At 47.6% G+C, this 27704-nt stretch overlaps 1 protein-coding gene across 5 annotated transcripts in view; it reads left to right on the top strand.

Moving 5' to 3' along the window:
• SEC22C (SEC22 homolog C, vesicle trafficking protein) overlaps window positions 1–27704 on the top strand; it is a 195311-nt gene that overhangs the window by 109594 nt on the left and 58013 nt on the right. For 2 of the 5 annotated variants that reach the window (XM_075126042.1, XM_075126040.1), the window contains one exon: window positions 16934–17265. The exons of 2 other annotated variants lie outside the window; for them this stretch is intronic. In XM_075126042.1, coding sequence (XP_074982143.1) covers window positions 16934–16945 — 12 coding nt within the window. In that variant the 3' untranslated portion in view covers window positions 16946–17265. Of the gene's footprint in view, window positions 1–10619; window positions 12737–16933; window positions 17266–27704 lie in introns of those variants that run through there. One more of the 5 variants, XM_075126038.1, reaches the window with a different exon arrangement.

The raw sequence follows: 27704 nt of genomic DNA, 5'->3' as shown, positions 1-27704 counted from the left end.
GGGATGCCCTGTATGCACTAAGTGAAACTGTAGTAACCTTAGGGGGGGGAACAAGCCATATGTGCCTGTGAGCTTATACAGCTTGGAACAGCCTCAGTGACCTGCGAAAAGGGCATTTCTTATGGATTACAGATGGGAGGGAGGCTAATGGGCCTGTGGCCGCACTTCCCAGCTGATTACTAATCCCCAGGAAATGCCCCATCTTGTCTCTCTCAAACAGGAGACGAACGTCAGATGTTCTCTTCTATGTTCTGTTATTAGCCACCCAAATCCTCGCATCAGGTCTGCCCGGGGAGGTGGGCTCAGTCCATGGGAGTTGCTGGTTCTCAACATCTCTCAGGATCAGCCTCTTATTCGCAGTACATGAATGCATTGGAATAAGTAGGGAACGGGATGGCTCAGGGTTGGTTTGGGTTATGGATTCTCTTCCTACTAGGTAACACATTCCAGTCCAAGTAAGGGTGGGCTGGACTGACAGTTGTTATCATCTATGACCGGGATGGCAAACTACAGCCCACAGGCCGCATCCAGCCTGTGAGGGCTTTCAATCCAGCCTCTGGGATTGGCAGCCCCATGGCGCAGGGCTCAGGGGAGGGGGTTAGGGGGCTCAGGGCAGGGGGTGCAGAGTGCAGGAGGGGTTCAGGGTGTGGGTTCTGACCTGGCGCTACTTACCTCGAGCAGCTCCAGGGTGGCAGCGGCGTGCAGCGGGGTTAAGGCAGGCTCTCTGCCTGCCCTGGCCCCATGCGGCTCCCAGAAGCGGCTGACACCATGTCCCTGCAGCCCCTGGGGGAGGGGGAAGGGGCAGAGGACTCTGCACGCTGCCCTCACCTGCAGGCACTGCCCCCTCCCTGCAGCTCCCATTGGCCGGGAACGGGGAACCACGGCCAATGGGAGCTTCGGAGGTGGTGCCCACAGGCGAGGGCAGCGCGCGTGGACCCGCCTGCCCCACACCACCCCCAGGAACCACTGCTGGACATGCTGGCCACTTTTGGGAGCAGCGCGGGACCAGGGCAGGCAGGGAGCCTGCCTTAACCCTGCTGCACGCTGCTGCCATCCCAGAGCTGCTCGAGGTAAGTGGCGCCAGGCCGGAACCCACACACTGAACCCCTCCTGCACTCTGCACTCTCTGTCCTGAGCTCCCTCCCACACTCCGAACCCCCTCCTGCACCCCAGCCCCCTGCCCTGAGACCCCCTAACCCCCTGCCTTGACCTCCTCCTGCACCCTAACCCTGAGCCACCTCCTGCACTCAGCACCCCAACCCCCTGCCCCGAGCCACCTCCTGCACAATCCCCTGCCCTGAGCCCCCTCCTGCACCCTGCATCTCTCCTGCACCCTGCATCCCTTGCCCTAAGCCCCTTCCTGCACACTGCACCCCTTCCTGCACACTGCACCCCTTCCCGCACCCCACACTCCCTCCCATACCCCAACCCCCTTCTCCAGCCCTACATTCATGGCCCTGCATACAATTTCCCCACCCAGATGTGGCCCTCAGGCCAAAAAGTTTGCTCACCCCTGGTCTGTGATGTCACCGATGCTGTACTGAGACCCATGTAGTTCTTTTGTCCTGGGCCATTTTCTAGTGGCAGTAATTGGCTTCCTTGCTGGCAGTTATGGCAGAAAGGAAGGATGATTCAATTGTTAGGGCATTACCCTAGACTTGGGAAGACCCAGACTCCAGTCCCTGGTTTTCCACACACTTTCTGTGTGACTTTGGGTAACTCTCTAGGCTTCTTTCTGACTCCATTCCCCATCTGTGAAAAAGGGCTGATAGTATTTTCCTGCCTCACAGGGGCGTTGTGAGGATAACTGCATTAAAATTTGAGGTGATCGCTACTGTAGTGACAGGGACCATATAAGTACCCATTCTCTCATTGTCAAGGCTGATTCCCCACTCTGGCACTGAGAGTGCAGAAGGTGGGGGCCTGCAAGGATTCAAAAAAATTAATACTGGCCACTCCAGGCTTGTATTAAATTCCCAAGGTTACAGCTTCTCTCTGACCTTGGATGGGTAGTTGCTGCCACCACCCAAAATGCAAACCCCTTGGAACCCAGGAAGGCGCACTTGGGAATTCCTTCCTGTGAGGTACCCTCCAGCCCTTTCAGCCCCGCTCCAGGGAAGCCCTGAGAAAGAAAACAAAGGAAATTAGCTGTTGCCCCCAGCTAATTAAACAACATGTGCACAAACCTCAGAGGACACCAAAAATCTAATCCTGTTAAAAAAGGTAAATTTTATTAAAAACAAAAAGAAAGAAAATACATCTGGAACTTAAGGCTTTTGCTAGATTTTAAAAGAGCAATTCCAAAAAACAAGCACCCAAAATAGCTTTCTTGGGGGTTCAGCTTAAAGGTTACAAGCAAACAAAAACATCTGGGGTTAGCACAGAGGAGTCCACAAGCCATCAGAAATAAACCTAATTGCATTTTTCTAAGCATTCCTGATCTACTTACACATCTGGGGGTTCCAAATAAGTAGTTCTAGGGATGATCTGATGCTCTCTGATCATACCTGGCTTAAAGTTTTTTATAGCATAACTGCTCTTTTCCCCTCTTTCCCAGAGAACAAAAACAACAGAGACAAAGGGGAAGTCCCCCCCCCCATTTTAAAAAGTTCTAGACTTCCCAGTGGCTCTTTTGGTCAGGTGCCCACTCCTTTTCCTTTACCTGGGGGACTTTTTAACTCTTTACAAGTAAAGCAAGCAGAGAACAGCCACCAAGAGGGACTTTATAGCTAACTGGCTGTCCATAAAAGGGAGCTACCCGCCCTCCCCCTTTATTTATCACACTCATCCTTAGCTGTGCTCCTTCACAGGCAATGATTGCAGCAGCGTCCATGTTGTACTTGTTCTGTGGCTAAATGGAGGACTTCATCCACCACAGCTGTCATCTTTTTCTGAGCACAAAGTGTCCGGCCCAATGAAGTTAATAGACTCCTATTGTCTATGATGGGCTGTGAATGGGGCCCCAAATTATATATATATAACACAAAACCCACAAGCAGATGACCCAACCAATTACAACTGTTGCAAACTACAGCTAAAATACCCCAGCTTTGGAAGCCAGCCTGTAGCTCACGTCCTCGCCAGCCGAGGTTAGTGACCTCACGTTCTCACCAAACGGGCTTTTAGGATGTGGGTTTTTAAGCCTTCAAAGCGACAGTCTTTCCTCTATTGCAAGAGGAGGTCTGGTTAGTGAATGGGGCTCTGGGCTTCTTAGGGAAACGGAACAGAGTCAGGGTGCGGAACCGTAGCATCCTGATAGGATTCAGCTCTGAACACTTACTGAGCAGCTGGTTTGAAATGTGGTAGACGCTGTCCTCACCTGACGGCGTGCTGTGATATATGTTTCTCGCTGCATAGCTGCTTTTGTGGTCAGCTTGCTCAGCTATATGCCTGGGCTGCTTTGTACAGCTACAGAACTAGTAATTGCCCAATGTGGAATGTCTTTCTAATGAATTTGCTGTGTGAGTCATCCCAGAGAGCCAATGGCAGTTATATATAGTCTTGTCCTGCTGAGACAGGTGCACGTACTTAACTCAGACTACTCGTTGCATTGGTACCTGGCACCACTCCCATGCATTAAGTTAAGCAGGTGTGTAAGTCTTTGCAGGATCAGGGCCATGGAGAAGAAAGTAGCCCCCCATTGGCCTCGGTTCGCTCTTCCACGCAATTTTGCCAGCACTCGTGTGGGAGCCTTCTCCTCTGATGCTCTCCTTCTTTCTGTCGAAGCCTGAATCTGTCTCATCAGCTCTTCATTTACTCTCAAATTGCATCTGAAAACATACCTCTTCTCTTCTTCCTTGTATTGTCTCTCTCTGTCTCTCTCTCTCCTGAAGTTTATTCTAGGCTTCTCTCTACCATTTTGTTTCATCCTGTAAAACAGGATGGGACTGCATTGTTGCACAAATCTAGGGCTATGTCTCCATCCACTTTTCAGCACAGCTCCCTCTTCATTTCCATGGGGAGTTATCCTTAAAAATCAGTGCCACCACATGACCCAAAGATATGGGGCCACTCGATTCTGCTCTTATATATGCTGGTGCAAATCCAGAGTAGCTCCATAGAGAGCAACAGAAGTCTGGATTTACATCAGAGGAACAGAGCACAATATTGTATATACTGGTGCGAGAAATCATATGGATTAAATGTACCTGAAAAAGATCAGTAACTGTACCACAGAAATGTAATAATGTCGAGTGCTTTTCATTAGTAGATCTCAAAGTGCTTTACAAAGGTCAGTACCATTACCCCCATGTCACAGAGGGGGAAACTGAGGCACAGAGCCGTGATGCCCCCAAGGTCACCCCCAGTTGGTCAGTGCCAGAGCCAGGAACGGCTATGTTTTAATACAGTCATGACCTATTCAGTGCAACTGTGCCCTAGGAGCACAAAACCGGTAGAACCAGGCTATGTGTTGACATGCTGTGTGTGAGAATTTAGTAGGTGCGTGACAGAGGGACGGAGGCTGATTTTTATCTCTTGCTCTCTGCATGTGGAAAGTACCATGTGAGAAAATCTAAAAGGCTGAGCAGGGTTGTTTCCTGGCAGGGAAACCCAAATATACTTCACAGGAGAAACAACGTTAGCTTTTAAAAGAACCATATGACAGATACTACTCCGGCTGGCTGGCTGAGTTCTTGTGGACAGGGGTCACAAAAGGCTCCTTCCAAGCTCCTGGCATGAACTGCTGTCTTTGTTGGCAGTCTCAACAGAAAGGCCAAGGACTGGAGGGACATGAGACTGAACTGCCATCTGTTCCAGAGCTGGTCCCTCCAGGTCAGGGTTGAGGCATGTGGACGAGAAAGAGTGCATTGCCACTGCCTGTACCCTTCCTGTTCTCTGTCTAAACAGAGGACTTCAATTTCCGGAGCTGTCCATCTCAATGGGGCCCCTCTGACTGCTTCCCCAGATGAGGGTCTTTTGTCGGTTTGGTAGGCTATGCCCAGTAATACCAGGCTCTAGATAGGCTGCCCTCCCCCTTATTGGAGAGGGGGATCTTTTGTTGCTCTGCTGGGCTCCACTCACCAGCTGAGGATTTAAATAGAGGAAGGTTATAGCACTGGGCTGTGGGAGACCTGGATTTGAGTCCTTGCTCTGCCACAGACTTCCTGTGTGACTGTTGGGCAAGTCACTTAGCCCTTCTGCATCGTAGTTCCTCATCGCACAATGGGGATGACCGCACTTCCCTACTGCACCTGGGTGTTGAGGATAAACCTATTAGAGTGCGAGGCGTCCACATACTATACAGTCACAGATATGTAGGACTGGAAAGGATCTTGAATTCATCAAGGCCAGCCCCCTGCGCTGAGGCAGGACCAAGTACGCCTAGACTCTCCCGACGGTCCCTATGACGGGCGGGGTCTCAGCTGTGCTTAGACAAATGAAAAGCCACATTATTGCTTTTATTGTGTGAAAATAACGGAGGATAGAAATGGCCGCTAATCCTTCGCTACTACCCCATTTGCCTATCTGTCACTAGGTGCGGCTGACAAGGCAGTATGGCTTCACAGCTGTTTACTTCCATGTTTCTCAGTGCATTGATATATAGATGCTAGCAACAACTGCCTGGCTATTAGGAGCTCTTTGAATGAGATTTGAGCCAGGCAATGGTACCTGCTATCAGCACTGATAAGATGTATTGGCTGGCGGTCTCGGATTATGCTGCATGAACAAGCGTTGGAGGAGAAATTGGGATCTTACTAGCTGAGGTGCAGAAGCTTGGCTTTTCTTGCAGTGCTTTGGTTTGATTGCATCCACCTGTAGCGAGGTAGCGATGGAACTGCTGGTATTCAGCTCATCCAGATGTTTATTAGGGACAGCAGATACCTTACATTAGAATAGCATAATCCCCAGTCAATTGGCTTAATTTTGTTTTCTGTTTAAGTATCTTTGTTCCTCATATTATTGGCATTTTTCATGGCTGATGGTTTGCTGTCTACAAGTCTCTGCTTGAATACAATATGTATTGGGGTGGTCAAATTGTGGCAGTCAAGCCAAACATGGACCAAGGAATTCTGTAATGTGCTACGATGCCAGCTGAATTTTTCACATAGTGGAGAGGGCCCAGTTTGCAATGCTCCATTTGCGGGGAGGGATAGCTCAGTGGTTTGAGCATTGGCCTACTAAACCCAGCATTGTGAGTTCAAACCTTGAAGGGGGCCATTTAGGGATCTGGGGCAAAAATTGGGGATTGGTCCTGCTTTGAGCAGGGGGTTGGACTAGATGACCTCCTGAGGTCCCTTCCAACCCTGATATTCTATGATTCTATGATTTTGATCAGAGCAGGTTTCGCCTGCTCCCACCTACAAAGAATCATAGAATCATAGGACTGGAAGGGACCGTCATAGGTCATCTAGTCCAGTCCAGTCCCCTGCATTCAAAGCAGAGCTAAGTATTATCTAGACCAGCCTTGACAGGTGTCTGTCTAACCTGCTCTTAAAAATCTCCAGTGATGGAGATTCCCCAGCCTCCCTAGGCAATTTATTCCAGGGCTTAACCACCCTGACAGTTAGGAAGTTTTTCTTAATGTCCAACCTAAACAGCTCTTGCTACAATTTAAGCCCACTGCTTCTTGTCTTATGTTCAGAGGTTAAGGAAAAGAATTTACCACCCTCCTCCTGGTAACAGCCTTTTATGTACTTGAAAACTGTTATCATGTCCCCTCTCAGTCTTCTCTTGTCCAGACTAAACAAACCCAGTTTTTTCAACCTTCCCTCATAGGTCATGTTTTCTACACCTTTAATCATTTTTATTGCTCTTCTCTGGACTTTCTCCAGTTTGTTCACATCTTTCCTGAAATGTGGCACCCAGAACTGGACACAATACTCCGGTTGAGGCCTAATCAGTGCGGAGTAGAGAGGAAGAATTACTTCTCATGTCTTGCTAACAACACTGCTGCTAATACATCCCAGAATGAGGTTGGTTTGTTTTTTTTTTTTGGCAACAGTGTTATACTGTTGACTCCTGTTTAGCTTATGATCCACTATGACCCCCCAATCCCTTCCCGCAGTACTTCCTAGGCAGTCATTTCCCATTTTGTATGTGTGCAAAATGTCCACTTCCTAAGTGGAGTACTTTGCATTTGTCCTTATTGAATTTCATCATATCTACTTCAGACGATTTCTCTAGTTTGTCCAGATCATTTTGAACTTTAATCCTAACCTCCAAAGCACTTGTAACCCCTCCCAGCTTGGTATTCTCCTCAAACCTTATAAGTGTACTCTCTATGCCATTATCTAAATCATTGATGAAGATATGGAACAAAACCGGACCCAGAACTTATCCCTGTGGGACCCCAATTGATATGCCCTTCCAGCTTGACTGTGAACCACTGATAACTACTCTCTGGGAATGATTTTCCAACCAGTTATGCACCCACCTTACAGTAGCTCCATCTAGGTTTTATTTCCCTAATTTGTTTATGAGACGGTCATGCGAGACAGTATCAAAAGCCTTACGAAAGTCAAAATATATCACATCTGCTGCTTCCTCCCTGTCCACAAGGCTTGTTACCCTGTCAAAGAAAGCTATCAGGTTGATTTGACACAATTTGTTCTTGACAAATCCATGCTGACTGTTACTCATCACCTTATTATCTTCTAGGTGTTTGCAAATTGTTTGCTTAATTGTTTGCCCCATTATCTTTCTGGGTACTGAAGTTAAACTGACTAGTCTGTAATTCCCTGGGTTGTCCTTATTCCACTTTTTATAGATGGGCACTATATTTGCCCTTTTCCAGTCCTCTGGAATCTCTCCCGTCTTTCATGACTTTTTGAAGATAATCACTAATGGCTCAGATATCTCCTCAGTCAGCTCCTTGAGTATTCTAGGATGTATTTCATCAGGACCTGGTGACTTGAAGACATCTAAGTAATTTTTAACATGTTCTTTCCCTATTTTAGCCTCTAATCCTACCTCATTTTCACTGGCATTCACTATGGTAGACGTCCAATCGCTGCTAACCTTTTTGGTGGAAACCGAAACAAAATAGTCATTTAGCACTTCTGCCATTTCCACATTTTCTGTTATTGTTCCCCCCCACCTCCAATTTTTCAGGAAGTGGTGCCCTTGCACCTCCTGTCTGAAATGTCTGGAAGGAACAATGGGGTTCCACTTAGAGGGACAGAATGGGACTTGGGAGAGCCCGGTTAAATTATTGGCTCTGCTGCAGATTCCCTCTGTAACTGAGGGCAAGTCACTTTCTCTTTCTACCTCAGTTCGCCACCATCTGTAACATGGGGACAGTACTTCCTTTCTCTGTGCTGTCTGTTTGGTGTGGGAGATCTCTGGGGCAGGGACTTACCCGTACTCTATGCAGTGCCTAGGACACCGGTGCCCTGATGTCAGTTGGGGTCTCTAGGTGCTTGTGTAATAGAAATTATCTGTTGAATCCAGCATCATATAGTGAACACTAGCTTTCATTAAGAGGCATGTGATTTCCAGGCCCTCCTAGACAGGTGTGTGTGCAACAGCTCAGCATGCTCCTCATGCAAGTGGTGACAACGCCCACGGGGCGGGGCATTGTCCACCAGTGGGACAAGAAGTTAACGACTGTGAATGGTCTATCAAAGCAGCTGCTGTGGCTCTGTGAGGTTGCCCTCTTCCCAGGCAGTTTGGCCATGATGAGGCACAGTTGCTCATTGAATGTTCTGTGGCTGGCTCTATATATCTGCTTTCTCCAGAACCAGTGAGCTGAGCAGCATATTGAGGCAAGGGCTTCAGACAACCATGGCAGCTGGTGCAAGGCACACTGGTAACCACAAAATGCCCTAGATTGTCCTCATTAGGAAGATCCACCCCCCACCCACTCTGCCTCTTTTCTTCCTGACCCCAGCTAACAATCAGCTCGTGCCTTGATGCATGAGGGTTCATTACACACTCCCATAGAACGTACCACAATGCCCATGTTCTTCAAAAGTGAGGATGCATTCACCAAGGATCCATCATATTCAAGTGCCAAAATATCAATGAACATCTGCTTGCCATAATGAGTGACCATGAGTAGTTTTGTTTTCAATTTTTCTACTTACTACTTAATTGCCGACTCAGATGACTGTAAAACCAATATTAACACAAAACCTGCATAAAATTCAACCAGAAAAGCCATCCACTTCCCCTCCTTGTCTAGAGAAAACACCACTTAGTCCAGAACTTCTGCTCCGATCTTATGCTAGAAATCTGTTCTGAGTGCTTTATAGCAGGGGTTCTCAATCTTTTTTTCTTTCTGAGGACCCCAGACATGCTATAACACTTCTATGGCCCACCGGTGCCACAACAGCTGTGTTTCAGTCGATTAAACACCAGGACTGGTATTAGGGGGGCAGCAAGCAGGGCAATTGCCCAGGGTCCTGTGCCAGAGGGGGCCCCCCAAAGCTAAGTTGCTCGGGCTTCGGCTTCAGCCCCAGGCGGCAGGCTTCAGCTTTCTGCCTTAGGCCCCACTGAGTCTAATGCTGGCCCTGCTCTCTGATTTATTTTGGTGGATCCCCTGAAACCTGCTCATGGCCCCCTCAGCGGGCCCCAGATTCCTGGTTGAGAACCGCTGCTTTATAGCTGCTTTTGTCACTTGGCAGAAGCTGATGTTTGGATTGTTTATACCTCTGAGTTTGCTTGTAAAGCCTCGCTGACCCCAATATAATTGATTGTTTTTCCCCACTGCTAATAGTAAACCAGTAAAGCAGGTCTCCGCTCTGCAGCCCAAGTGATGGTAACTTATTGTTGGTGCTGAAGCTTGCCAGGCTGGGCTCAGAGAATGCTCTGCCTTGTCAGTCTTCGTTTGCATTGTAAGAGGGCTTGGTTTCTTTGAAAGAGCCTTCTGATGTGTGTTGAGTATCAATGTGTCAGAGCAGCTGGCTTAGGAATAATAAAGCATGGCGCATTCATTAGCGATGCCTGCCAAACCCGCTAGGGAGAAGAAGGACCAGCTTGTATTGTTTCCTCCGATGGGTTGTGTGTGTTCATGTTCATACACAAATGCTACAGTGTGAGTCACTAAGGCTAAGGCTACAGTAGAGAGCTAACAGTGACGCAGCTGCTCTGTGTAGCTGTAACCCACACACCTCCTGGGTGTGGGGTTCTGTCCCATCTAGTGGCACCGAGACCATGTAGAGAGAGAGAAAATGAGTCTGCTCTACAGCCTTCGCTAACAGGCAGTTGGCTTTTAGCTCATGTGGTAGAGGCTTATGCACTGAGCTCCAGAGGTCTGCGGTTTGATCCCGACGACCGGTGTTACATAGCCACTCTAAGCCGACAGGAGAAACTCTCCCACCAATATAGCGCCGTCCACTCCGTCACTTAAGTTGGTATAAGTTATGTCACTCGGTGTTATGTGTGTGGGGCTAATTCACACCCCTGCGCGACATAATTTATGCCAATTTAAGCAGTACAATAGCCATAGCCTTAGAGCTGGTCTATACGACAGGTGAAATCTTGGCCCTGCTGCAGTCAATGGCAAAATGCCTACGGACTTTAGTGGAGCCGGGATTGTGCACAGCTCACCTACTACAAAAGCAAGGATGTGGAAAGTGAAGGCCTCTAACACAGCGTCCTCACCCAGACTCCTCTCCTTGCCGCTAGAACAGCCGTAGGCCACAGACAATGTGCCATGATCTTAATTTCTCCTCCAGGAGGAATCGTGGGGGAAGAGAGGCGGCAAGAGATGGGGACTCATCTGGAAGGACTCGCCTCATGGACTCAGAACTGTGTGCGGATGATCTTCCTCTCTCAGCTGGGGGCACCAGGACCTAGTATTTGTGCTGATACAACTACTGGGATTAGAGGGGTTTTTTTGTACTGGGATCATTCTACTGGTCCCACACCTGGTGTGCATGCAGTTATACTGGTGTAAAAACATTCGTATTGGTACAGCTGATTCCTTTACGGGAAGTGGACTAAGCTATACCCGTGTCAGCCCTTTTACACCAGTACAACTATATCCACCCACAGGCTGTTGGAACCCACACACCTCCTAGGTGTGGTGCTTTGTCCCCTCCAGCGGCACCGAGACCACATAGAGATTAATGAGTCTGCTACAGCTTTAACTAAGTGCCACGTAGCTTTTAGCGTGTGTATCAGAAGCTTGTGCGTTTAGGTCCAGAGATTCCCAGGTTCAATCCTGCCCGCTGGCAACTGGGATTTATCCGCGTTCCATTGTACCACTTTAATTATGCCAGAGTAGTTAAAGCCGCATCACTTTTGTATGCAGACAAAGCCTAGGTGGCTAGTTAGTCACATCAAGAAATACACCAGGTGGGCTGAAATTCTCTGCCGTTGCCTCAGTTTTACACTTTTATATGTGGGTACAAAGTCCTAGCTGTGAAGGACACAGCTTTCTGGCTTTAATTGCCTCTGGGCCAGGGTTCTGTGGGTTTTTTTTTGGCAATGCTGCCCTCTGCTCTCTCGCAGTGTCCTCTATACAATATACTGGTCTTTCCTGCTCATTGGCACACAATGAAGAGGGAGTTACAGCAGCAGCAGCTCGAGATGTTTGTCTGCCAAACGGGCATATTTATGCCCCAGGCAAATGCAGGCAGCCAGTCCTCACGTGGGTAGCACACCCCAGGACCAGAGCTAGCATCAGCAGGGAAACATTAGTCTGTTTTGCCTACTTTGAGTGTGTCGAGCAGGTTCTCAGGACCTGGGAGTTACCATCAGAGTCCAGAGCTGATCAGGAACGGATTAGTTAAACATTTCCATGTCAAAAGTTTCAGTTTTCTGTTTTGACAAAAACTTTCTTTGGGAAGAGATATCTGAAAGTGGAGGAAGGTGAAGGGAAGGAGATCTAGAATAGCCAATAGCATGGTTGTTAGGGCCCTCAGCAGGGAAGTAGGAGACCTGGGTCAAGTCTCCACTGTGCCGGATTTAGAGCTATGCAATAACTTGAACCCAGGTCTTCCAAATCCCACCTAAGGGCCTTGTCCATCAGGCTGAGCGGGTCTCTTTATTTTTCCCTGAAAAAATATCAAACGTTCTTTGGGTTTCTGCCTGATGCGGAATGAAACCAAATATCCAAAACTCAATTTTTTGCTAAACTAAATTCTTGTTTTCCAGCCAGCCGTGGTTGAGAGGATGTGACCTGTTCCTCTAATCAGAGGCTGATCCAGATGGGGTCGGTGTATTGTCTGGAGTGGGGTGTCTGGGGCTGACCTATGTCCAGGTTATTCTCTGAGGGGTCAGGGTGCGGTTATGAATCCCATTGCTCACAAGGCTCTAGAGGAAGAGAAGGAACGGAGGCTGCCAATATACATGTGCCTCTCTCCCCTGATGATCACATGTTTGTATGGGGAAAACTACCAGCTCTTCCATGAGCACAACTCTCCAGACAGGACAGTGCTCCTTGATGGGGAAAGGCCTTACTGCATCCATAGCTTAATTTAAAGAACAGGGGCACAGCAGAGTCTGTTCCAGGAGGATTTTTCCAAAAGTACCTAAGGGAATCAATGGGACATGCTCCTTAACCCCCTTAGGTATGATTGGAAACTCTGCGTTAGTTGGGCGACGTGTGAACTGCCATGGGTGGCGTGTGAACTGCCGGCTGAGGGAGGCTAGCCCCCAGCTCCACCCGTTCCACCTGAGGCCACACCCCTTGTGTGCTCCCTCTCTCCCCCCCTCCCCCCACCCCGCTGGAGCCCAGAGCACCCTGCACCGTAGCCACTGGCCCCAGCCCTGGAGGGAGGGTTGGGGGGCATGCATGGGCACAGCCCCCGCCCCCCCCGGCCCAGAGCGCTGGGAGGGTGGGTGGCTCAGCCCCAGCCGTGGCCAGCAATGGCTGGGGGCCTGGAGCCGCGCACACAGAGCGGTGGGAAGCAGGGGGGGAAGGAGGGGGTCTGGGGGCGGGGCATGGGCGGGGCAACGTCTGGCTGTTCGGGGAGGCATAGCCTCCCCCAGGCTATGGTACCTGCTGCCCATGGCTACTCCTCTTTGGAAAGGCTCGCAGGGTGGGGCCCATAGATCCAGTGCAATGCCACTGGAACTGTTTGACCCCCCCCGCCCCTTCGCACGGCCCTGCGCAGGTTGAACGTGCTGCTAAAATGCACTGAGACACACTGTGCTATTAATTCCACTGCCTTATACTCTCAGCTTTGTGCTTGTCATTAGCCTAATTACTTCCCCACATATCAGATACAAAGGATTTTGATTCCCACTTGACATTACCTGATTCCAGTAGTAAATCTCTGTTCATCCTGCTGAAACATATAGAGGTGGATGGGGTGTTAATAAGAGCCAACAGCACTGGTGATTTAATGGATTACTTTCGTTTGCGTTTGCAGAGCCCTGATGCGGTTAGACACCCCTCACCTCCCATGTTGGAGCTGATGAGTTCATGAGGCAACAATGTTCTCTAACATAGAAGGAGCTAGAGCTGAGCTCATCCTGACTGTCTTGTAATGGCTACCAGTGGCCAGCGGGTACGATGAAGGAATCTGTGTTACCTCAAGCGTGCTTAATGCTGAAAGGCTAGAATGTGAAGTCTTGGAATTTTGTTTTAACAGACTTTAACTGATGCTTGCAATTCTGAGTCACGTGAATTACATGTAGGGTATGTCTACACTGCAACTGGGAGATGTGATTGCTGCTTCACCGCTATTTTTAGGGAGCTAGCTCAGTTAGACGTATGCTGCAATCACACCTCATTGCAGTGCAAACGTACGCATAGATAGTGAGTGCCAGCTTGCATTCAAGGAGTTTTCCTGTCCTACTTTGCCTTTTACCATCACCCACAAAAATGAAACTGGGAAACGTGCCTCATGGCGAGAGACTTAAGGAGCTCAGTCAGTTTAGACTGTCAAAAAGAAGATCAAGTGTTGGATAGATTATGATGGATAAGTGCCTTCAAGGGAGAAAGTTCTGGATATTAATGGGCTCTTTAATCTCAGCCACTGATTCTTGTTGTGCCTTTCTCCACTAGGTTAAAGCCAGACCAATTCAAATTAGAAAGAAGGCACAAATGTTTAACAGTGAGAGTGATTAACCAGTGGAACAAGTTACCAAGGAAAGTGATGGATTCTCCATCTTCAGATCAAGGCTGGATGCCTTTATGAAAGACGTGCTTTAGTCAAACACAAGTTATTGAGCTCAATACAGGGATAGCGAGGTGAAATTATATGGCCTGTCTTATACAGAAGGCCAGACTAGATATCCAATGGTCCCTTCTGGCCTAAGAATCTTTGAATTAATTGCAACATGCTTCACATATTGTTACATTTTGAATATCAACAGAAAAAGGCAAGAAGTCTAGGATTTTTTTTTTTTACCGTTCCATTGAACACATATTTTTTAACCCCTTGTGTTGTGCTGTTGTCTCTTTTTCAAAAGGTGCAGATCAGCATTTTTGTGGCTCCCTTTGTATAATTTATAAATAGGCTATTCATAAATTCCAAAGCCAGAAGGGATCGCTGTGATCATCCAGTCTCACCTCCTGCATGACACAGGCTATAGAACCTTCCCAAAATAATTCTTAGAGTATCTTTTTTTCGAAAAAAATTCAATCTTAATTTAAAAAATGGTCAGTGATGGAGAATCCACCATGGCCCTTGGGAAATTATTCCATTGGTTAATTACCCTCACTGTTAAAACTTACACTTTATGTCCAGTCTGATGTACTAAGGCCCCAGTGATATATAAAGGGTTAAAAATGATTAATAGATGTTATAAGCATGTTGCAGACATGAGTAATGTTATAGATAATTATAAGCACATCAGTAGAAGCTGATTACAAAGCTACTGACTGACTGGTCCGATTCAAACAATTGATTAATCACTTATTAAAACATGAACTAACCCTTTATTATAGGCGGAGCTAGATAGTGCCACCTCAACTTAAGTTTGCCTGATGCTTCCCATTACGAGACCCTGATTTAATTTCTTATAACTTTGCCAAACTTTAACCATTTGGTCTGAAATTTTCCATGATGGGTGTCTGCTTCAGGTTAAATATTAGTGGAAAGTTTCAACTCAACAGTTCCAAGAATGAGATTAAGGAAAAATACATTGTTTCGCTCCGGTTAAAAAAAAAAAAAACCCAACAAACCTTTTTTGAGAAGCGTTAGCACCTTCATGTTCTGGAGCAACGATGTGAAATTTGGCAGGAAGTTGCCTCGTGTCAGGCATGTGCCCCTTACTGCCCCTGTGAAAAATCCACACAAATTTGGCCAATTTACATGCATATGAAAAACCTCAGTTTGCACGTGTTCAAGAGAGACTTGTTTCAGCAGCTAAATTCTTTGAAGGTGCTGTCTGCCCTGAGCATGCTGCAGCCCCTTGCAGCTCCTATGTACCAAGCAGACTGTGCACGAACCATCCCAAAAGAACAGGAGTACTCCTGTTCTTTTTGCGGATACAGACTGACATGGCTTCTACTCTGAAACCTGTCACCCCAAAAGAGAAAATTGAGCATGCTGCAGCCCAGGGCTGTCAGGGCTGAACAAGTTGTCCCTGCAATTGCTCCTCCCAGCTGTCAGAGAAATGGGGTAGCAGGAATTAATAACTTTGTATGCAGAGCAAGGGTTGGCTGGTGTCCAGAAACTAAGCCCTGGGGCTACTCATTGAAGGGGGAGGGGAAAAAGAAATATTGAATAAACCATGCATTGAATGAGGCAGGAGTTTAGGGGGGTGGGGAATAGTATGTGATCATATAATTAGAGACTGTTTCATAATGCATATGCAGGTGGGGGAGGGCGGGGGGAGGGATTAAGGCCCCTTAAGTCTGACATTTCCTAACCGTTGAATGCTTGACTTTTTGCAGTCTTAATTATGCTCTTTGAATGTTATTTCTTTTATATGTAATAAACATATGACAAACAATCCTCTGAAGTGAAAGGCCCCATTCTCTGAGGTGTGTACATACACTTAATAAGACAGTCCCTGGATCAGAGAGCTTCCAGTCTAAGTAGCCAAGCCAGATAAACAGCAGGGGAAAGGAAGTCGTGTTGCAATTTTCCAGATGGTGAGGGATTGTGTGACCTTGGAAAAGTTCCTTCAATTCCCAGCTCTTCCACAGGCTTGAAGTGGGTCTCCTGTGTTCCACTTCAGTACCTTACCCACAAGACTGTCCTTTAAGAACAGCCCATGATGACTGTTTTTTTTTAAAACTCATCAAAGCAGTGGTTCTGAACTGTGGTCCATGCTTGTTCAGGGAAAGCCCCTGGCATGCTGGGCCGGTTTGTTTACCTGCCGCATCCGCAGGTTCAGCCGATCGCGGCTCCACTGGCCGCGGTTCGCCGCTCCAGGCCAATGGGGGCTGCGGGAAGGGCGGCCAGCACATCCCTTGGTCTGCGCCACTTCCTGCAGCCCCCATTGGCCTGCAGGGGTGAACCGCAGCCAATGGGAGCTGTGATCGGCCAAACCTGCGGACGTGGCAGGTAAACAAACCGGCCTGGCCCACCAGGGGCTTTCCCTGAACAAGTGGACCACAGTTGAGAACCAGTGCCTTAAAGGTTGCAGTTGATTATCCTCTGTATCAGTGATACTCAGACTGAGGCTCATGAGCTGCAAGTGAATCTTTAATGTGTCTCCTGCCGCTCTTTGCAGCAGATGGTTGCACTCCGTATGCTTTATAGAAATACGTTTATAAGAGTGGATATGATGTAACTAGAATATGCTTTATGCAAAAGGTCTCTTGTAAGGTATCATTACAAAGCTTATAATCTACTGAGTGTGGTCATCCTATTTGTATGAATGTATCATTCTTATACCTGGAATTAGGAATATGAAATATAACTCTGACGTCCTATTGTAGTTATGCAAAGTGTGGGCCATTAATGGTGATTTAGAATCTTGATGGCTCGCATTGACTAGGACAATTGGTTGTAAATGGCTCTGTTTACTTGTAAGCCTTCCTGTATACTTGTGTGCCAGCCAGTGGGTAATGAAGTCTCACAGGACATGTGAACATGTCACATGATTCTGGAATCTATCTTAAACCTGGTGCTTTTCCATTTAGAAGGAGGGGTAGGAACCCAGAGAGAGACAAAGGATTGCCACCTTGTGCCAAAGCTATAAAAGGGTGTGGAACAGAACAAAGGAGGCTGCCATTCATGAGAAATCCCCTAGTTACCACCTGAGCTGGAACTAACAAGGACTGTACCACAGGAATGGATTGGGCCCAGACTAGGAAGGTTTCTAGTCTGTGAAAGAAGCATATTGGAACATCTCTGAGGGTGAGATTTACCTGTATTCAGTTTCTTAATGTATTAGGCTTAGACTTGCATATTTTGTTTTATTTTGCTTGGTAACTTACTTTGTTCTGTCTGTTATTACTTGGAACCACTTAAATCCTACTTTTTATACTTAATAAAATTACTTTTGTTTATTAATTAACCCAGAGTAAGTGATTGATTAATACCTGGGGGAGCAAACAGCTGTGCAGATCTCTCTATCAGTGTTATAGAGGGCAGACAATTTATGAGTTTATCCTGTATAGGCTTTATACAAAGTAAAACTGATTTATTTGGGGTTTGGATCCCATTGGGAGCTGGGTGTCTGCGTGCTGGAGACAGGAGGACTTGCTGAGCTGTTTTCAGTTTAGTCTGCAGATATAGGGGCATCGTTCAGACCCTGGCTCTGTGTTGCAGCTGGCTAGCATGTCTGGCTCAACAAGGCAGGGCTCTGGAGCCCCAAGCTGGCAAAGAAAGCAGGCTCAGAGGTAGTTTCAGCACATCAGGTGACAGTCCCAAGGGGGTCTCTGTGACCGAACCCATCACATATGGTATTAAAACATTGTGTGATTTAATTATTAACCAATCAGGATGTTTTATCTACGTTATTAACCAATGGTAGTTGATAAAATAATAATACTTGGTCAGTCATTTTGCTGTGAGAATTATAAAATGTTAAAAACCTAAATATTTCCCCTGCATGCCACCCACTATGCATCAGCCCCGACTCTGTCGAGCAAGAGCGTAGTTTGTCCACACCCAGTTCTGTCTTTGGACTTTGCTGTGTTGCATTTGTAACGATTTATTGGGCATGAACACCTGTCTCCTGGAAACAAGAGTGAGACTAACATATGGCTACTGAAATTGCCTCCAGGTTGAAATGACTTTTAGTCATGGCAGACGTAGAATTAGAGCCGAACCAGCGACCTGCTGACGAAAGACTTTTTGTCCATTTGCCGCTTTATTTTAGCTCTCCGCTCTCCCATTTTAAAAATTGCAAAGGACTCAGACTTGAATGTCTGATCTAATGGACTCAAAAACGCGTGAAATGCCCTGGACTGCAGAGATAGCGTGCGAAAGCAAGAGAGCCAAAGAGCAACTGCCTAGGAAATAATAAAGCTGTTGGTCCCTGCAGCAGGCAGTACAAATCTTGACCCGGGACAGGTCTTATGGTAAATCGGAAAGGCTCTGATGAGTCCTGTCTCTATAACAAATGAAAGGATTTGCCAGTATTTGGAAGGGAGCTGTGCTTCCCATCCCGCAAATAAATGAATGCCCAACAAAGAAGCTGCTCTGCCTTCATAATTAAACCGGGTCTAGCTGAAATCATTCTAACGTGGAGTTAGAAGTCTGGAAGACTTAGCATTGTTTTAGTCCGACAATACACCCATACTGCACCATGCAGTGTTTGGTGGGGGAGTCTTTGACCAAGATTTGACTAGTGCAATGCTATGAAACACTTCCCAAGGGATGGAAGGGGAGTGAGTGAGTTGGTAGAGGGCTGCCCAGCCTGTTCTGGTCCCTAAGCCCCACCACCAGGCCACCATCCTGCCCAGGGTCTGTGGGCCAGCATACATCTCCCCATTATCAATTCTTTAAAGTCCCCTATGGAAATGTTGTCACTTTAATTTCTTTACTGGGGTCTTGAGGAACTTCCTTGGGCATCTGCAGCCTCTGTTGCCCACAGGGGGGAGAACCTTGAAATGATGCCAGGCCACCCCAAGGTCCCATGAGGCAGGTGTGGAATTTCAAACTGACCCCACTGAGAGACTGAAATTTAGTTAAGGGCCCCACACCTGGAGGGCCCTGCCTTTCACACACTGTTGACCTGGGTCCAGCAGACACCAGGCCTGGCCTCTTCATTCCCTGTGCCACCCTGGAGGTATAATGGCCCCGAGCCACCTTTGAACCCCTTCCTCCTCCAACCTGCCTGACCCACTTGTCCAGGCTGAGCCAGGCGGTCAGTACAGAACTTCTACTTGCCCTCACTGGGACTTATATTTTCAAGCCCCAGTTGCCTGGGATCCTGGCCATCGCAGAACCCTCTCAGGAATTTGCCACTTGCCCAGCTGAGAGAGCTGCTGGCGGGATTGCATTGTCTCCTCATCAGTCTCTTTCAACACTGTTTCTCATGCACCGTCCAATGTAAACAAATAGCTTTGAAATCTCCTGGCTGTCGGAAGCTTAAGAATGCATTTTCAGCTCTAGGCGCACAGCTTGGCAATGGGGGCTGAAAGATCTGATGCTTTGAGGAGCCACTGCATTTCCCACCCAGCCCTTTCCAAATGCAGGGCTTAAACCAAGACGCTCTGGAAGATGTGGGAGATCTATGTTCCTTCCCCACACACCTGCTGGGCTAAGGCCCCAGGCCAGTGGATTGAGCATGGAGACATCTATCCAACCGCACACTGATTCCCTCTTCTGGAATCCTCTGCCTGACATGCTCCCACTTTGCTCCTCGTGCACCAAGGGCATTAAGTCAAGGCAGCCCCCTTAGACACAGAGCTAGCTTTTGCCCTCTCCTGTGACCTGGACATCACAAGGCTAGGTCCTTTATCATGCTGCACGGCACGGCCGCTCCCCACCTGCTGCCTCCAAGTGACCGGACACTGCGATCTGTCCTCTGTAAGGAAGTGTGCCCTTTTCCCTTCTCCCTCTCTCTGTTGATTTATTGGTACAGATTGGGCAGTCGCCGGAAGGTGAACTTTCTGTCTAGATTCAACACAGCAACTAGCCCCACTGAGAACCATCCATCGGTTTTACTTTACTGAATTCAGCCCTTAACTACTCACCCTATTGCAGTCACTAGTAGGCTGAGAACATTGAATGTGAGGCAATTCAGTGCAGCTTAGAGTTACTGATTCCCATCTCAATTTGGTGTGTTTGGGGTTTTGTGTGTGTGGTTCACACTCATTTCACTCCCTGCTGAAATTTCAGTGGAACTGTTCTGCCTGGTGTCTCCCCAGGGCTCTGTCTGTCAGCTTTGTGGGAGTAGAAGATAGCTCTCTCTAAGTTCAGAGGTGCCCTAACTTAGTTCTTGCTTCCTGGCGGAGGAGGACAATGGTCCAGTGTGGTTATGACAATGCAGAGCACCATACAGGCAGACTCAGTCAAGTCCTCAACACAGGCTTCAGCAAGCTCCCTAAGCCAAGCTCGGTGGGACTCAGGACAGGCCCCTACTTAGCACCAATCCAATCCTTCCCAGCCAAATCCGCACTGTAATGCAATCGCTCTCAGTCAATCTTTCTAAGAACCCCAAGATTCCTCTGAACCAGAACAGGGAGGCACTTGTATATATGCTCTAGACTCCCTTCATATATTGTGTCCCCCCCCCCAGGCCTCCCAAAACAATTAGAACAAAATCCCAGAGCTACATTTCTAACACTAACACCGTTTCTAACACTTAACGTTTCTAACACTTAACGTTTCTAACACCGTTAAGCCAAGCTGGTCGCCTGCCATATTTACTATTCTTTCGACACATCAGGATGGTTTGTCCCTGTAACCTCAACAGGGATTCCTTGAAATACAGCCAGCTCTCCTGGACTCTTTTCCCCTTCATGTTAGTCCCCCAGGGGATCCTACCCATCTGTTCCCTGAGGGAGTCGAAGTCTGCTTTCCTGAAGTCCAGGGTCCGTATCCTACTGTATCATCAAAAGGTCAGTTCCTATGTCTGTCTTCAGACACTCTCGCTAGACAGGTTGGGCCTTATTCTTCTTTCATTTACACTGGCATAAACACTAAGTAACTGTATGGAAGTACATGAAGTTATGCTGGTGTAAAATACACATGAAGGAAGAATCTGGCTTTTAATGTCTTTATTTAAATCAAGCATTTTGTGTCACCTGGAGGGTTACAAAACCAGACAAATCTGTAGGATAAGAGTGTTTGTCTTGCCCTCTGTATATGGTTTGGCAGAGGTGAGTTAACGTCTCCCACAGATGTTGATGAGATGAGCCATGATAGCAGAACCCAAATATTTAGAAAAGGCATGACAGTGACAGATAACGATTGAAATGAGGGGTGTTAAAGTCTTAAACCATCCACGTGTGGGAACTAACCAGGGAAAATGTCGTCTTGTTCTCTCTGTGTACATGTATGTGCATATATGACATCTAATCCTACCCCACAAAAACCCTATGTCAGAAGAACATTAAGGTTGCAAAGTCAAATACTCAAAAGGTAAAGTTGCATGTGCAACTGTAATTTGGCCCTGTTGTGTGTTTGCATCATGATTCTTTCCATTTCCCTCCCTGCTTTTTCCCTTTCACTCTCCGGTTATCTCAGTAGCAAAATTGAAAAAGGAAAAAGGGGCAAAAAAGGTAGGAGAATATTTGACAATGACTTAACTGGTTCCTGGATATTACAGGTTTTGATTGACCACCTACCTGTGTGTCTTGCTTCAATTTCCCTGTGTTTTGGGATGGCTGTTCTGGAGTGCATCAGAGCATAACACCTTTGTTCTCGGTAGTCTGGGCCAGTCATAGGTAACATGTACCTGTAACCCTTCTGCCCATCAGAGTTGGCAGCAACAAGGGCCGGGTTCAATATCTAGGGGATCCATTCCAATAACACAATGCAAACCGGCTCGAGCCCCCACCCAGTGACCTGGGACAAATATATACCACCCCCGCTGGGCGCCTCCAAGAGGCAATACTTCCCCTCTCGCAAACACATAGTCTGAGTGTAGCAAAAAGCCTTTTAATAACAGAGAGAAACAATGTGGCGTTATGTTGGGGAAACACCACCACCAGGATTCATAACACAACCCATGAGCAAAAAAAACCCACCCCAAGCAAATTGGGGCATGCCCCTTTCCCTTTGGTTCTTGAGTCCAGCAACCCCAAATCACCCAAAGTCCCAAAAGTCCAATGCCCCAAAAGTCTCTGTCCCTGGTCAGGACAGCCCCAGAGTTCGAAAGTTTATCTGCAGAGCTTTACCTCCCAACCTGGGTGGAGATGGGACGGGGGTAAGAGGCACCTTACATGATCTGAAGCTGACCGCCCCACAGCTCCATAGGCCTTCGCTTCGCTCCGCTCCGCCAGCCGCCCCACGAACTCCTTCGCTCAGCTCCGCGGCCCACACGCAGCTCCCACCGTCCCACAAACTGCTCTACCAGCCGGTCCACAAACTGCTCTGTGTCCCACCAGCAGCTCCCGCCATCCTACGAACTTCTCCACCAGCCTGTCCACAAGGCACTCCAGCCATCCCACAAACTGCTCCACAATATATCTTCAGGCTCCCCCACTACTTAACACAATGCTCAGTGATTTCAGCTCTTAGTCAGTTCAGCTCTTTGGTGAATTCAGCTTGTAGTAGGGGAGCCTCAGTGCTGGTACACCATTAGCCCAAAGCGAGCTCAGCAGCCTGTAACTAGACTCCTAACAGAATCAAAATTAGCTCTGATATTCCACAGTGGAGAGAGGAAGAAGTGCAATTAGCATGTAAGGCCCTCACCAAGAGGCCCATGCCACCAAGTATTAATACTTGTCCCCAGCCTCTCTCAATTCACAGAGTTTTAAAACCCATGACCCTTGCCTAGCGAGTGCTACTTAGTTGATGGTGAGTCCCTCCATTATAACAAAAGGCCAAGTACAGTTCCAAGTACAGTTCCCATAATCAGGGTAATAACAATTTATTCTTCCTGCCCCAATAACAGAGACACTGGGGATCCCACAGCAGCCAAAGTGACCATTTGGGCAGCTATGGCCTCATTCTAGGCAGGGTGGGTGTGCCTATGCAAATGAGATCGGCCCCTGAAGTTCTTTTCCACAACTTGCCACACCTCACCACCAGATGTCAGGGTGGAGCTCATCCTGACACTGCTTACATACCCTCTGGTAAATAATCTCTCGTTGTGAAGAAAAACATGAATATGCCACTGCCAGGGTTTCTGGGACAGGGATGTAGGAATAAAATACTGTATAAACCAGATGAGTTGCACGCGGACCTTGATGTGACTTCCGGAGTTGCTGTGAATCCTGGTGGAGAGACAGTCAGAGGGATCTCGTTACTCTCCTGTTGATTGCACTGGAATCAGGGGCCCCGCTGAGCCAGTGTTCTGAATAGTGATCCGAGGCTTTTGTGTCTCTTTTGATTGTGTCAAGGCAAGACGACAGAAAACTCGGGGCGAATGAGGAGCCGGAGGAACGATGTTACATCTCTTGGCTTCCGATAAATTATTCAGATGTAGCAAAACTGAAATTCCCTGTGGCAAACAAGACTGCTTTGATTAGGCCGCAAGTGCCCAGCAGCTGAGTGCCCCAGAGAGAGAGAGCAAGCTGCCAGGCACCACTGCCAAGACCCAACCTCATAGGTTTGCCCAGAAAAGGGAATATACGACAGTATATGCCCTCCTTTCGAAATGCATCAGTTCTGCTAGACGCTGAGGACTCAGTACATGCAAGATCGTTGTATTAATAGGTGGCGGGCTAGAGTATGACTGACTCCTGTAGTGAGAGGCAATGGTGAAACTGTACGACCCCAGGTGCAGCCCTGGCAAGGAACTTGGGACTGACTCACATTTCCATCCCAGATCCCTGTGCTCCTGGGGGAAAGGAGTTACAGCTGGCCTGACAGGATGCAGCACGCTTCCCTCTTGTGATAGCTCAGTTCTGGGGAGGTGGGTGGAGCCTACTCCTTGCCCTCTTAGTCCTTGCTTGTTGGGGTTGGGGATGAGGGAAACACCAGCCCTGTGGCGCGTGCTCCTTCCCCACCCAATATTGCAATCCGGACTGGCCACGAAGGGATGTCTGTGTCTTTCTTCCCGCTCCGCAGCCACATAAGGAGAGTTGTTTCTGACCACAAGGAATAATTGCAGGGGTTCCAGAGCTGCTTACTCAGCCTGGGAGCTGGGGGGAAAGGAGGCTGGATGAAACAGGTTTGTACTTTTAATGCTCTGCCCGTCAGGCTCCCACGCAAGTTCAGTAATAACAAGAAAAGGCACCTTAGGTCCAGGGGCTGTGCAATTACTGAGTCTTAGAAGTTGGGGCTTTGTGCTCCCGTCATCTGAGGCGATCACTGTACCTGAGCTCAGGTGTTTGTAGAGCCCTGGGCACAGTCAGTGTTTTGCGCAGGAGACCTTGAAGGAGACGTTTGATGGTGCTGTAGGGAGCAGTGCTGGCTATTTATCTCCTCTCTAAGTCCAGGAGTTGTGCTGCTGTTGGACTTGCTCCCTTTTTCTGATCAGATTTAAAACCCAAGGCTCTGAGTGCTTGCAATTCCAGGGCATGCTTGCCAAGGCTAGGGATACATGCTCTAACATCCCGGCTACATTCCAGTTTGCTTATCAACCCCCTGCCTCCCCTACCATCTACCCCTGCTGTTTCATTTGTATGTTGCGTTCATCCTTACCTCGTCTTTCTCGCCACTTGCATGTTCGGGCGTGGTGACTTTTGTAGCCTTCTTCCAAAACTCCTGCTTGTACCCCTGGCTGTTGTGCAAACTGGTCTTTACGTTCTGCTTATATCTGATCCATGTACCAAGTTTCTGGCCTCCCCCTTGGTCATCTTCCGGCTGTGATAATTGCAAGGGACACCTTGCCGATATAACCCATGTAGCTTAGCCTCCCTCCACTTGTTGTCAAGCCACTGTAGGCCCTTCACAATCTCATTTTATTACACTCCTCTTCACTTCCCACCCTAAATTGAGGGGGAGTAGTGCTGAGATAACAGGGTGATTATAAATACAACAGAGAGCTGCACTGTTATGTGTGTGTTGCTGGGCACCATGATCCCTGCATCCTGGTTTTAGGCACTCTAACTATATGTTCTAATCCTCTCATTTGCTACTTGTCTTTCCTATTCGAAAAGACCCCAGAGCAGAACCCCAGACCGGCAGTGGGCTGAGCTGCTCAGCCCACTGCTGGTCTGGGATACCGGCCGCCAGCCCCACTCAGCCCGCTGCTGGTCTGGGGTTCTGGCTGCCGGCCCCTTGCCAGCTGGGGTCCCGGCTGCAGGCCCCGCTCAGCCCGCTGCCGGCCTGGGTGAACGGAACCCCAGGCCAGCAACGGGCTGAGTGGGCCGGTGGCGTAAGATCAGCATTTTAATTTAATTTTAAATGAAGCTTCTTAAACATTTTGAAAACATTGTTTACATACAACAACAGTTTAGTTCTATAATATATAGACTTATAGAGAGAGACCTTCTAAAAATGTTAAAATGTAGTGTTGGCACGCGAAACCTTAAATTAAAGTGAATAAATGAAGACTTGGCACAGCACTTCTAAAAGGTTGCTGACCCCTGATTTAGCCTTAAGATAGTTAAGGGTCAAATTCCAGCCCCCAAATGTACACAAAGCTGCCTGCGACTTCTATTCCTGTCTCCGCCATTGACCTGCTGGGTGACTTCGTGCAAGTCACCTCACCTTCTCATGCCTCAGTTTCCCTATCTGTAGAATGGGGAGAATGACACTGACCTCCTTTGTAAAGCAATTTGAGATCTACAGATGAAAAGCACTACATAAAAGCTATGTATTATTACCAATCTTATGATTGTATTTCTTCCCAATGGCAGGCATATTTCACATACTTCTGGCCAAAATTCAGGTTTAAGAACTAGAGAAGAGAAAAATGTTCACAAGAGAAATCAAAATCACTGAAAACTAGCTTGGCTACAGGTTACTTATTCATAGTACGGTGGCACTTAGAGGGCTAACCAAGACACATAGTAAGGAAATATCCCTGTCCTAATGATCTCATAGTCTATATAGAAAAGACAGGCAGAGAGTGAGAGAAAGGAATTACATTATTTACAGATGGGGAAATAAGGATGAGAGAAATGAAGCAATTTGTCCAAGATCACACGGGGAGTCTATTGCAAAACTAGGAATTAAACCCAAGTCTTCTGAATCCCAGCCCAGTGCTTTACCTATAAGGCCATCCTTCCTCTCAAGCTATACACTCAAGCAGGTTTGATGGAAGCTCTTGAGTGATTCTTGGACCTTTTGAGGAAGTCTGAGCATGAAGCCCTGGCTTGACTTCGGGTCTTATAGAGAGATCAAGGGAAATGTGTGTTTTCAACCTAAAACCAAGGGAACCTCAGTGGCTTCCTCTTAATTCCACTGTGAGGTTTTGGTTTTCTTCAAACCCAGAACAGAGTGGGGAGAGTGTGAGGGGATACAACCCACATGGACTGAAACCCAAAGAAAGGAATTGCATGAATCTCTGCAAAGCCAGACAGACACGTCTTGTAGAGATTGACTGGGGGGGAAGAAAAAAAAAAAGAGAGAGATTTCACCCTGCTTCCACTTCAAGCAACGGGAATTTTATGATCAATTTCACCAACAAAAAGATCAGACTAGTCATTAGAACAGGGCAAATCTACTTTCCCAGATGAATGCGACACTGAAGCGATGAAGGGGCAAAAATTACTTTTAAGCTTGAAAATCTTGTATTTTGGAAGAACTTTAAGTGATTTTAATACAGTTTTTTTTCCTGAGGGGTCCCATAGCACCTTATTAATCTTAACTCCCTATACCATTCTCTGCATAGGAATCATTTAACCCAGCACTTAAGTAGAGTTGCTTCTTGGGTACAACACAGCACTTGGGAGTATTTTCAAATGGGTTTGCTTAACAAAGAATACTTTCTGCAACTGGAAGCGAGATGGAAGTAGGTCAGCAGAAGGTGGCGTCATTAAGATCTTGACATTTACTGCAGCCTGGTATCTGCATTATTGCCCAGAACAATGGACATCATCAAAAATACCATGGGTAAATTTAACTGCTAGCAGTAGTTAATGTTAGTAGCCTAATGGCATTCACCGTAATTACCCTCACTAGAACTCAGTCAAACACCCCTACCCTTATGAAAAAGGACATAGGAGTTTTAATGACCAGTGATCAGGGCTCCAAGATTTATGTCTAGGGCCCTACCAAATTCACAGCCATGAAAAACACATCATGGACCATGAAATCTGGTCTCCTACCCATGAAATCTGTTTTTATGTGTGCTTGTACCCTGTACTATACAGATTTTATGGGGGAGACCAGCGTTTCTCAAACTGGGGGTCCTGACCCAAAAGGGAGCTACGGGGTGAGGGGGTTGCAAGGTTATTTTAGGGGTTTGAGGTATTGCCACCCTGACTTCTGTGCTCCCTTCAGAGCGGGGTGGCCGGAGAGCAGTGGCTGGTAGCTCCAAAGGCAACACCCCAGCAGCAGCAGTACAGAAGGGTGGCAATACCAGATCATGCCATCCTCACTTCTGCCCTGCTGCTACCCCGCTCTGAAGGAGCAGTACCACAACCCCCCTCGCCCCATAATAACCTTGTGACCCCCACCACACATCTCCTTTTTGGGACAGGACCCCTACAATTACAACACCTTGAAATTTCAGATTGAAATAGCTGAAATCTTGAAATTTACGATTTTTAAAATCCTATGACTGTGAAATTGACCCAAATGCACTGTGAATTTGGTAGGACCCTATTTATATCTGATCTGAAGGAGGGCATGCCTGACAGAGTGTTCTCTAATGCTATGCAGGTTCAGTATTGATCACAGCGAAGAGCCAGCCATCTACTCATGCCCTAACACCAAACGCCACCCCATGTTGGACCC

Source organism: Caretta caretta, chromosome 2 (genome assembly GCF_965140235.1).
Source record: "Caretta caretta isolate rCarCar2 chromosome 2, rCarCar1.hap1, whole genome shotgun sequence".
Taxonomy (NCBI): Eukaryota; Metazoa; Chordata; order Testudines; family Cheloniidae; genus Caretta; species Caretta caretta.
This window is presented reverse-complemented; position numbering and strand designations above follow the sequence as displayed.